Genomic DNA, 13524 nt, shown 5'->3' on the forward strand with positions numbered 1-13524 from the left:
GGTGAGTATTTACAATTAGTGTTCATAAAACTAACACTTGATGTTTTCCCACAGGTTCTCAGGGCAGGAGGAGGCAGGATTCACACATGGAGGGACAGGGCGCCTCCTGCTACAGAAGATCGTTGAGACCCGAGCACCTCCCTTCGCCACCACTGAGTCAGCACCCAATGTGACCACAGAGTTCAACCCTCTGGAGCAGGAGCCCTCGGTGGACCGCTCCCCATCTCTCTCAGAGCAGGACATGGCAGAGCAGATCCAGGCCAAGATCCCCAACCTGCCCATCAGCTACTGGCAGAAATACAAGGGGAAGGCCATGTCCAAAAACAAGACGTGTGCCAAGTTCCCTTCACTGTACGAGCTGAGCTTCAACAACATGTATTGGCAGACCCTCAAGACAAGCAACGGCACTTTCTACCTGTATGGGGCTTACTACGACAATCGCACATTGGTGGCCATGAAGCCTGTCATCCGAGTGCTGGGCATGATTGACCGGCTGGAGCCACGCGTCAAGACCTTCTGCCAGCTGTGGTTTGAGGGCTACAAGGAGCCGGTCTTTGCCAAAGTATGGGAATACAAATACATCTGGTACAAGAAATGGGGAAACTACAAAAATGGACTCTTCCAGCCATACCTCATCGGGTGCCAGATACCACCGGGCCACCGTCACCTGGTGCCACAGTCAGTGTCACTGGTGGAGCGCCCATGTGACATGGCCACTACCAACCTAAGGGTCATTCATAACAGACCACCCAATGGCCAGAAGGAAGACTTTGCTGTGTGTGTCAAGGGACTGGACTTCCTGCACGATGATCTGAGTGTGCGCCTGGTGGAGTGGCTGGAGATGCTGCATGTGCTGGGTGCCAACAAGGTGTTTCTCTATGAACTGGAGGTGCACCCCAACATCTCCAAGGTGCTGCAGCACTACCAGGCACTCGGACGTGTAGAGGTGACCAAGCTTACCCTACCTGGGGAGCAGCCCAACATCCCAGGACTTCTTCACATGTACCTCAAATCCAAGGTGACAAACAAGCGGCAGAATGAGCTCATCCCTTACAACGACTGCCTCTACAAGAACATGTACCGCTACCGCTACATTGCACTCTTGGACACGGACGAGATCATCATGCCCAAAAGCTCCATGTCCTGGAAGGGCCTCATGGAAATAGTGGTGCCCAAAGCCCTGAAGACCAAGAAAGATCCCCGAGCATCCTACAACGTGCGGAATGTTTACTTCATGGACACAATGCGCCACTCCCATGGGTGGTTCCGGGAGATCCCGCACTACATGCACATGCTGCAGCACGTGTACCGCTCCGTCAACTACACAAAGCCAGGTCAGTACGTCAAGTGTTTCCATGACCCAGAGCGAGTCCTCACCTTGCACAACCACTTTCCACTGGCCTGCCTGGGGGGAAGCTGCTCTTCCTACGCTGTGGACACTGAGGATGCCCACTTGCAGCATTATCGCGCTGACTGCGTCAACACCCTCAAGAAGTCTTGCTCTCAAGAGTACAAGAACCACACCGTTCTGGACACCACCATCTGGCGGTTCCGGGAGCCACTAGTCAGCCGGGTCACGGAGACATTACTCAAGCTAGGCTTCTTCACCACCAACTCCTCCTCCAGGCTGGTGGACCTTCCAGCATCCGGTGTGAGAAGAAAATGATGGTGGCACTGGTGACTCTCTACAATGTGCCTTATGCGGTGTGTCCCGTGTGTGGTTCTGCCCCGTCCATCCTCACCAGACTTAAGTCCCCTGCTGGCCCTGCACTTCCTAGAGGCAGGGCCAGCACTGCTCAAAGTGTAAGGTTCAGACCAGAGGCACCATGGTCACCTATCAGGCAGACACCACCACCACCACCACCACCTGACAGGTGCATCCAAGGGGGCCCTGGTAGCTCAGTGAGGGTCTAGAGCCTCTCATCAGTAAAGTGATGGATTGCCACCTGTGGCTGCTGCTGGCTGCTAGGGAGGAATGAAGTTTTTGATCAAGATAGTAAACCCCAGGATTCCTTCCTCAGTTTTCCAGAGAGACAGTGAGCATGTAGAGGTGGCAGCCATGAATTACATTGTATGGGGACGGAGTGCCGACTGCTGTCTGGTGGAAGGAACTCCAAACTGCAAGACTGTGATGCATAGGAGGTTTCATGTCATTCAGTGTAAATATCACACCATCCATCAGTCTGCTTCTTCATCTCTGCACTTTCTCTTGAAATGCAAACACTTTCATGGTCAATATTCATTTATACTGAAAACTTTCATGGTCAATATTCATTTGTATTGAACTTGAGTTTATTATATTTGTGATGAAACACTGCTCAGCAAAGCAAGGGTTTTCACAGATGTGAGTGTGACTTACTGGCATTTGTAGTTTCTTATTCAGGCTCAGTGGTATGTTGACAGCAACTCCCTAATCTCTTACAAACCGGCTATTTATGATATTTAAGGCATAGCATACACAAGCCCTTAACCTTTTGTTGTGTACACACACAGGCAATGTTACTACTGGGTACTGCATGGGACTGCTGTGCTTGTGGTGGTCTTTAGTGTTCATATGTGAAGCTCACTTTTCCTGGTATGCAGTATGCTTCAGATTTGCAATAGTTGTCTACAAAGCAATTTTAAATATATCCTTTTTCAAGACCATCAGTCAGTGAATATAAAGAGTGTACCAGTAAGCTTATTCCAAGGATTTACAGGAACTACTACAAATAAAGCATTCACACACACACACACACACACACACACACACACACACACACACACACACACACACACACACACACACACACACACACACACACACAGAAATATAGAAGTATGGAACAAGCTAGGTGAGAATGTAGTATCGGCAATGAGCATGCACAAGGAAAAACTAGACAAGGGTAGATATGGAGATGGAACCACACGAGCATAGCTCAGGCTCTGTAAATTACAACTAGGATCCCCCCCCACACACTCTCTCTCTCTCTCTCTCTCTCTCTCTCTCTCTCTCTCTCTCTCTCTCTCTCTCTCTCTCTCTCTCTCTCTCTCTCTCTCTCTCTCTCTCTCTCTCTGACTTGACACAGATTGAGGATTGCAAGACCACAGCTGCTCCATTCTTCATAGACTTGTCATATAAAGACAAAAAAAAAATTGAAAGACAAGATTATGTGAATTTAACCACCTCTAACAAACACTATCTAAATGAGGAAAGCAAATCCCATGCAACACTACCAAACCACGACACCTAAATTCTTTAATCTACATGCTTACTCTGCATTACCAAGTTGCCAGGGACAGATGGAGGATGCTGGTCTGAGGTAGGCTGCTTTGTTCATCATAAGGATTACGTGGTCACATATAAACAAAACTATTACCAGTTTAATAGCTACTCATTTTTCTATGTACCAGGCTGTCCCTTGTAACAGATGTCAGTCTGGCATATACAAAGAAGTGTACCAGCAAAACGGGTATTATTAATTGTATGAGTGATTGTGAGCATAGGTCATTCTCATAATGGACTCAAGCTCCCTTAAGTAATATCCTAAAGTATTTGAAACATTCATGTCATTCACTGCCACACTGTAAAAACCCTTCTTTTCATAATGGTAAAAGTATGTAACCATCAATTTGTTGTAACACATTATAAAATGACAAAACCACCATGAAAGCAGTAGTATCTTGCCAACTGTTTCAGGAAGAGGTGTGGAACCCAAGCAGATATTTTCCTACCCATTTCTCCTATAACACACCTCTAGTATTATATAATGTGTAGTCTAAGAAGCTTGGGAAGACATTGTTTTGTAATTTATCTGAAAAAATGCACATAGGAAAGTAAGAATACCATTGTCCAAACTACTGGTTCAGCCAAGTTTTGAATTGATGTTTTGTCTCATTACCTCTGATACTTTTAATCAAACATTTAAATAAATATTCTTAGAGAAAACAAAGTGTCTGGCTAGATCTACAAGGAAGGCAAGTGACAGTAAGCAGATAATAGCCATGCTTGCTGTGTGCTGCTTTATACACAAGTCAATGGTAAATGCAAAGCCAACATTGTGTTGTGAGGGATGCAAGAGGCATCATGTGTAACAAGACCACCAAACAAACCCAGACTGTACAGTAAATCCAAGTAAAAATAAGAATACAAGATTCCCCAATTCACTGCAGTTGTGTAATACAGATACACTAAGTGTGGAGATGCCCCATGGCTCTTACTTCAGATTTCTACTTGGATTCACTTTCTTTTCCAGCTGCATGCTTCACAAGTGTTGCACAGCAGCCATCCATGCTGTTGCTTACAGCATCAATTCACACTTAACAATGCAATTACAGGACCTGTGCATATATCCCATATCATTACTACAAGATGACAAGCAGGGAGAGTTTAGTTACACCAATGGAGGGCATTCAAAGGTGGCCTAGTTTTATATAATGTAAGTGATACTCGGCACCCTAAGGTTATGACATGTTCAGGCAGGAAGAATAACATGAAATGTTACAGGCAAAAATGTTCTCTAGTAAGACTACTACTGTAAGAACTTGAATTTGACAAGATGACCTTGAGACGACTGAAGTGCAAAATTATATATATATATATATATATATAATTTTATTTTTTTAAAGCCTTATGCAGCAGCAGCAACAGAGAACAATGGTCATGTTACCCAAATATAGAAAGGTGTAGTTATTGGATATTTCCAATAACTACGCAACTTTACCAGTGCATATATTCACAAAACTACTGCCAGAGGAAACATGGCTGGCTAAAATTCACTATAATACTAAAGATAAGTGAAATTATTATATATTGTCCCTAATGAGCTATTACTGTTTTTTAATCCATTCCTGTAAACTCTATAAAGGATGTTGATTAAAATTGGATGATCTTCCTTTGAAAGCAAAGAACCATATTACCATACAATACAGAGCATCTTGTGCTCATCCTTTAAAAACTTCAGCAATAAACAATTTCCTTCATTACAAACACAAGCTGCACTTCTGTCAAGGAAGCCATCACATCTGGTTATTCCACTTGTGTGTTGCTGTTGCTGTCACCACTACACGGAAGCTTCATCCTTTGGTCTGGGAAGTGTTGTGGGAGTGGAATCCCCAGCTGTGCCGTGCAGGCTGCAGCCACAACACAGACCAGTGCATGGAGTGTAAAAGGGACCCAACGCAATAGTACTAAGTATTGTTGGAATGAAGTGCCGAGGGCTAGGGGTGTCTGCCTGGTGAGTGCCACCACCTGGGAGCAGCACCCAGAGCAATGCCACAGTGCCATTTCTAGCCACAGTGTGTAAACTTAAGAGCTAATGTCATGTATTTTTTTTTTCGTTTCTTTTTTTAAATGAAGAGTGACATTTTATATCAATTGTTTTATTACCATCCTAAAATCATGCATATGAAAGAACCATGCTGAAGTCAAGGCATGAGCAACAGTCTATATTAGAGTCTAAACAGAATCTTTAATAAAGGCTGACCTCTTAGATATAACTTTAGTTATAAAATATTAAAAATAAAAGGTTTTTGGGTCAAAAGATGATGAGAATGTGTTGCTGCTGTGACCAGTCAACTCTTACACAATAATGATGATTTTTAACTTAGAATAGACTGCTTAAGTCTCAGGATGCACTTGGTGGGGCACAAAAAATATTCCCCAATCCCAATCTCGCTCATCCTTAGAACAGAAAAACTCCCCACACTCACCTCACCTGACAGCTGCCAAACATTTCACCTTGAACAGTTGTCATTACACTCCTCACCTAGAAGACAAGGACCTGGCTACACCTACACACTATTCTGGATAAAAATATATATTTCATATGCCAGTAAGTGGTAAGAAATATGTACTTGCATTACTATAGGTTCTAGTCTGGGACTGTCATATATTGGCCTACTGGCTTCATGCAGCTTCCCATACATTCTTATGTTTCATTTGGGACAAAAGACTGTACATTCAAGTAGTCACTATGTTCTCAAGCACTATACCACTTGAACACTTTGATGGTGCAAAAATCACAAACTTTAGCCATCAATATCCAGATGCCACATAACCCTGCAAACAAGGTTGTGGCAGAGCTCCACAGGGAAGTAGCTGACAGCTTTAACACATTGACAGCTGAGAAACCTACTGAGATAATTGTGCCATCACAATGATTTTGAAATATTTTCACATCCCAGTGACATCAATCACTACTCTAGCTGACTAGCATGACAATGAATCCTCAAGATAAGTCATGTTTGGAATGTCACAGGAACACAGGGAAATTGATCTGAATGGTGGGATAAGTCATGAACTGCAAGAGGTGCCTTGGTTTGGCATTGCATTGAACCCCAGCATAGAGGTATAAAGCACAGTATCTTAGATACTGAGTCTTATATCATCAGGGGGCACATTCTCAAAGATATTCATAGCAACACCTTCTTAGGGCCCTACGAACATCTTAGTTACAGCATGCTAAGAAGACCACTTACAAAGCATTCTTAAATAGCTTCTTAGACCAGTGTAACCAAGATGTTCTTAACTACACCTCATTCACTTCAACCAATCAGGATGCGCAATACGAATCAGTTTGGTAGGAAATATAAACGACTGCCTGGGTTCTGGGGCTGGACCACTGAAACACACACATTCAAGCATGGATCCACCAAAAGCCAAATACACTAGAAAACCCATCTTTTCTACTGGTGAAATGTTTACATTAATGGATGAGGTGAAGAGGAGGAAAATTATAAGTGGGAAGCTGAGTGAATTGCTTAGCAGTTCAGTGAAGAAAGAAGCATGGACTTACATTGCTGCAGCAGTGTGTGCATGTGGAGGTGTTTCAAAGGAGGTGGTGGAAGCAAGGGAAAAATATGATCTGCAATCGCAGGTCAAAGCAAAGGTAGCCAAAAATGAGAGAATTCATAAAACTGGCAAGATATTTTCATTGAAATGACTTGTAACCACCATAGCTGGGTGCAATAATGAAAAAAAACTATCACAATAACTGATAAATCGATAATGATAACCAATAATCGATAACTGGCAATAAATTTATCACCCAATACCCAATAACTGATAAATTGATAAATCCAAAATTATGATACTAGCACTACCAATATTGATATTTCAAATAAAAAAATTGATAACAAAATCTGTAATTTTATCTTTCTTAGAAAACTTAGAAAAATTTTAGAAAAAAATAAAAATACAGTGTCTGCTGTCTCTTCACTAATGAAAAATAGTTTCAAGTAAAGTAGCTACATTTGATTTTTAAAGTTTAAAACTTCTAAATGTTCATGCTCCAAAAACTAAAATTATCAATTATTGCTACTTTGGAACCAAAAGTATCGGTGATACCGATGAACTAATAACGCTGGAAAAGTAATTATCAGATAACTGATAACCTGATATCATTATCGCAATAATTTATTGCGATAACACCCACCTATGGTAACCAGACTGACGTCTGTGGGTTGGCTTAAGCTTACATATGGGAGGTAGATGTCTGGGTTGGATTATCCTTGAACTGGGTAGGTAAAATACCTATGGGATGGATTAGGCTTGAATATAGGTAAATGTATGGGTTGGATAAGCCTTTAATAGGGTGGGTAAAATGTGTGTGTTGGATGAAGCTTGTTTTGGTTTGTTAAGGTTATGATGGTTATGTTTGAAGCTGTGTCAAATGAATATGTATCTTGAACTTGAGATATTATGCTTGTCTTATTATCACAGGGATATTGATCATAAGAGAATCACTTTAGTTTTTTTTTTCTTTTGTGAATGTGGAAGAAAAATGCCCAGACAGAATTAATTTTTCTTCTTAAAGAACACAATGAAAGAAGTTACATTTGCAATTGTCATTTTTAAACATGGATAAGGTCATGTCTGGGATGATTGGGTTACTTAATCTTGGTTTGTGTTGACTACATACATTAGGTTATGTGTGATGCTGCTGTGCATGTTGAATATTAAAGAGTGCAATTTTGAGAAATGTGATTTCAGTACTTTCCTAGCAACTCAGTTAAGAACAAATGGATTACACAAAATAACAATATGTTTGAGAACTACTTGAAATTGGTAATAAAACCAATCTTAATGCTTAGTTTTGGTTTCTATGATTGGATTTTATTTTCAGGCAACAAGGATATGTTCACATCAGGCCTTGTAACATAAGAAGTAGGACTCCTATACAATAGGGGTTTCAAAAAGTTTGTGGAAAAAGTACACAGCTAAAAATCATATGCAGGGAATTTTATCTCAATATACCAGTACATTCTTGTACTAATGTGTCATAACATGTTATAACATGAACCCTTAAATGCATGTTGGAACGTGGCACTGCCAGTTGGAAGTCAGCACCTGCTCAAGTAACATGGCTTTCATGAGGCCAGGACAAATATCAAATTCATGGTGACACTAGGGTGGAAGAGCAGCCAAATCATTGACACTCTGGAACAAGTTTACAGGGACAATGCACCAAAGAAATCAACAACCTACAAATAGATAAGTCATTTTAGAAGTGGAAGAGATGAGGTTGAAGATGATCCCCATAGTGGCAGGCCATCCACATCAGTCTGTGTGGAAAACATCGATGTTGTTCACGAGCTAATTGAAAAGGATAGGCGAATAACCACTGAATCAGTAGTGGACACACTCGCCATATCCGTGGGTTCTGCACACACAATTTTGGCAGAGTTTGGGGTTGAGCAAGCTTTCTGCTCAATGGGTCTTAAAGATGTTGCTCCCAAATCAGCAGCAAACTAGGGCAGATCTTTTTATGGAAATTTTTTAACAAGTGGGATGAAGACCTTGAAGCCTCCCTGTAGAGAATTGTTACCGAGGATGAGACGTGGCTTTACCAGCATGATCCAGAGGACAAAACTGAACTGAAACAGTGGCTGCCCAAGGGTGGAAATGGACCAGTCAAGGCAATATTCAGAGCATTCAAGAAAGAAAGTCATGGCCACTGTCTTCTGGGATACTGAAGGGATTTTATTGCTTGACCTCCTCAAGAACAAGAGAACAATTACAGCTGCATATTATAAAGGCATTTTGAAAAAAATGGCCAAGAAAACTGCAGAAAAACGCCCAGGAAAGCTGAACCAGCGAGTATTCTTCCACCACAACACTGCTTTCACTCAGGGCACTTGGCAAACATGAGCTGTGTTATGTGAATTTTGATTAGAAATCATCCGACACCCACCTTACAGTCCCAATTTAGCCTCATCACTTTTTTTTTTTCCAAATCTGAAAAATCATGAAAGGTAACCATTTTCCATCAGTTGAAGATGTAAAAATAAGAAAAAAGTTGCTTTGACATGGTTTAGATTGCATGGCCCTCATCAGATTTACACAGACTGTCTCATTTGGGAGACAGAGTGAAGAAATGGTACACAAAGGAAAAAGAATATATAGAAATAAAATAGGGAAAAATAATAAAAATGGACTGAATGTGCTGAATACCAAAATAGATGGACTGTTGCACAGAACACTGGAATTACAAGATTTTAAAAGAAAACAATCTGAAGGTGATGTGTTTAATGGAAACAAAGCTAAATGAAAATCAGATTGTCATTAACAATAACTACAATATATGGAGAAGAGACAGAACTGGTAAAGGAGGGGGAGGTGTAATAATAATGACAGGAAATGAGATGAAGACAAAAACAGTGAAATATGGAGAAGGAAATGCAGATATAGTGAGTGCTAACTTGGAGGATAATAATGGAGAAATACTGATGGTAATAACAACCTATGTACCACCCAAAACAAATTCTTGGAGCAAGGAAGACTATGAGAAAATAATAGAGGATACCATCGAGTGTTTGAGTAAATTAATCAAAATTAATAAAAGACTTCTACTGGTTGGTGACTTCAATTGCAAAGAAATAAATTGGGAAACATTCAAAGCAGGAGGAAATGAGACTGCATGGGGAGAAAGATTTCTGAAGCTGACTACTGAAAACACAATGATGCAATGAATGACTGAAAATACAAGAAATAGGGGAGATGACAAACCAACAAGACTTGACCTAATATTAACAAAAGGAATCAACTTAACTATGGAATTAAGATATGTGTGCACCATGGGAAAAAGTGACTATGCAATGATAAAAATAGAGACTGATAATGTCAGTGAAGAGGATGAAATCATACAATGAAAACAAGAGAAACTATGGGAAAGTGAATATAGATGATCTAAAGAGTTTCTATGAAAAAATGGACTGTGGGAAGCTGAAAAGAGCAAATGATGTGCAAGTATGACATTTTTATGAACTATATGAGACTATATATCAAAGAAGATGAATTGAATGCTAGTCATTACCAGCCCTCTACTCTCAAAACCCAACACTAGCCCTCCACCAGCACAAACCACCACCTGCCCTCAATCATCCCAAGCCAACACCAGCCCTCTACCAGCACAAGCCACCACCAGCCCTGTCATCACAAGCCACCACCAACCCTCCACCAGCACAGACCATCACCAGCCCTTCACCAGCACAAGCCACCACCAGCCCTCTACCAGCATAAGCCACCACCAGCTCTCAATCATCCCAAGCCAACACCACCCCTCCACCAGCACAAACCATCATCAGCCCTCAATCATCCCAAGCTACCACCAGCCCTTCACCAGCACAAGCCACCACCAACCCTCTGACAGCACAAGCCTCCACCAGCCCTCTGCCAGCACAAGCCACCACCAGCCCTCCACCAGCACAAGCCACCACCAGCCCTCCACCAGTATAAACCACTAGCAGCCCTCTGCCAGCACAAGCCACCACCAGCACAAGCCACCACCAACCCTCCACCAGTATAAACCACCAGCAGCCCTCTGCCAGCACAAGCCACCACCAGCCTTCAGCAAGCACAAGCCACCACCAGCCCTCCACCAGCACAAGCCACCACCAGCCCTCCACCAGCACAAGCCACCACCAGCCCTCTGCCAGCACAAGCCACCAACAGCCCTCCACCAGCACAAGCCAACGCCAGACCTCTACCAACACAACACACCACAAATCTCCAAAGCATAAACAGGACCAGCAATTCAAGATGCAAGGCACCACAAGCAAACAGGTTTTTGGAAGTGCCCTAACCACAATGATGGCAATCCAAAATGGGGTACTGCATGCGCTAATCCAATCAGTTGAGAGTAATTGTACCATAGCTAAAGAAATTAAAGAAATTAATTCTATTTTTAGAAGTTATGCACCTGAAAAAATTAACTTAGTACGGAAAACATTTATGACATAAAAAATTAAACTACATTTTCTTGAAAAAATATTGTATGTAAAATAAACTTAGTTCCTTCAGATTATCATCATCATCATCATCATCATTGTATCAGTCTCAACAATTATTATTATTATCATTATTATCATTATTATTATTATATATATATATATATATATTCACCATTTCATATATCCATCCCACACGTGTGTGTTCATATTCATCCCATGTGTGCCCATGGCCAGCCAGTCTATTCTATTTTTAACCTTTCTCCTCCTCCTCTACCTCTTAAGGGAAATTCACACCCACTTCCAGTCATTAGGGAAAACAATTATGTTTGCCATGAGTCTTCCTTCCTGGTCATTGGCTAAAATAGCGAGATTTCCCATTGGCCCTTTCACCGCATTTCCTGGCATCTCATTGGTCATTTCTTTCCCCAAATGCCAAAACATGATCCACTTAGCTCAGACAAATACAGCCTGCATGGTAGCAAGCTCTCAGTCCGGTTCAGTTGAGTCAGTCAGAGTTCAGAGTCAGTCACTCAGTCACAGTCAATCTTGAAAGAATTGCTCAATCATTTCATATCACTTCAGAGAGAACAATCAATCGTCACATTATAATCTCGTCTCATATCCGGTGTGTACATTCCACCTATTATTAAATCACAAACTCCTCTCACCATACGTGTCTTTTACTCACACACATCGACAATATCATCTTACTATCCATGACCTCTGAGTTACCAGAAATACCAAGCTAACTACCAGTCCTCCATGCTACCAACACACCAAGCTCCTCATCTGATCCAGCAGTGGCAAGCATCATCAACTGGGTAAGCACATCATCTAAACTCAGAACAGTAAAGAAGAGGAGAGGTAAACCATATTTGATACAAGTGGTAGATATTAATCCTGTCCCTTCATTAAATAATCTAGAGCAGTGGTGATCATCATAAAATATTAGAACAGTGATGGCAGCAGTGGGATGAATATGAATACATGCATGTGGGATGGATATATGAAATGGTGAATACATGTATATATATATATATATATATATATATATATATATATATATATATATATATATATATATATATATATATATATATATATATATATATATATATATATATATATATATATATATATATATATATATATATATATATATATATAACTGTTGAGACTGATACATTATTATTATTATTGTTATTATTATTATTATTATTATTATTATTGTTACCTCCTGTGCTATCCTTGTGACTCTGACCTTTGTCACTAAGGTAAGCATTCTAAAAAGTAATAACTAATGAATATGTTATTTGAAATGAGACAGAGGGAAGGCCAAAGTTAATCTAAGTGTCTTGTTACTCCTCTTGAAACTCTTTGAGTTGTGGGCAGGAAGAAATACAGAAGCAGGAATAGAGTTAAAGAGTTTACCAGTGAAAGGGATATAGGAGTGAAGATATTGATTAACTCTTGTGTTAGCAAGGTGGTCAGAATAGGAATGAGATTAATTAGAAAGACTTGTGCAGTGAAGCCATGGGAGGGGGGAGGCATGCAGTTAGCAAGTTGAGAAGAGCAGTAATCATGAAAATAGCAGTAAAAAATAGAGAAGCAACATGGCAATACATACTCCTTAGAGTTTATGAAAACCAATTCCGAATTAGTGAATCCTGAGCTGCATTTCCAACATCTTAACTATTTCCATTAATTCTTAATTATACCATGTCTTCCTCTTTCAGAAGTAAATCTTCCAGTGGAATGCTACAAATGATGCTCCAACTGTGCATCAACATGCAAGCAGCAATTATCCTTAAACATCTTTTTGGTTCATACAGTAAATAACCCCATGGCTTATGAAGGCACCTAAACCATGACTTGAGGATGCCAAATATTCATTTGATGACAGCCCTTGCTCTGGAGTGACAGCTGTTGTAATGATGCTCAGCAAGAGTGGTGGGGTTGGCCAAAGGGGTCATCAGGAAGGATCCTGAAGGGCAGCTGCTCTCACCTGAAATATAGGGTGTCCTCTATTTATTTATTTATTTTATGGCAACTTTCATGAAGAAATGTATAGCTCTTGTCTTGGTGTTAATGACATAGTTATTGGTATGTATCATGCATATCATGAAAAATTTGTGGCAATCTCAAAATTGATGTTTAGTGAAAGGTTTTACCATGGCCATTTGGGAACTGCAGCATACATGTGAGCATTTTTTTTTTTTTTTCCTTTTATAGTTAAGGGCTAAAATTGCCAGACGTGACCAAGTCTGGCTTTTGGAACACGTTCATTTTTTTGCTGTACAATTTTTTTTTTTT

At 40.7% G+C, this 13524-nt stretch overlaps 1 protein-coding gene across 7 annotated transcripts in view; it reads left to right on the plus strand.

The window, feature by feature from the left end:
- Positions 1-5350, plus strand: part of LOC135111739 (uncharacterized) — a 232388-nt gene extending 227038 nt beyond the window's left edge. For all 7 annotated transcript variants that reach the window (XM_064025414.1, XM_064025413.1, XM_064025415.1 and 4 more), the window contains one exon: positions 55-5350. In XM_064025414.1, coding sequence (XP_063881484.1) covers positions 55-1666 — 1612 coding nt within the window. In that variant the 3' untranslated portion in view covers positions 1667-5350. The remainder of the gene's footprint in view (positions 1-54) is intronic.
- The last annotated feature ends 8174 nt before the right edge of the window (positions 5351-13524 follow it).

This window comes from Scylla paramamosain, chromosome 22 (assembly GCF_035594125.1).
Source record: "Scylla paramamosain isolate STU-SP2022 chromosome 22, ASM3559412v1, whole genome shotgun sequence".
Lineage (NCBI taxonomy): Eukaryota > Metazoa > Arthropoda > Malacostraca > Decapoda > Portunidae > Scylla > Scylla paramamosain.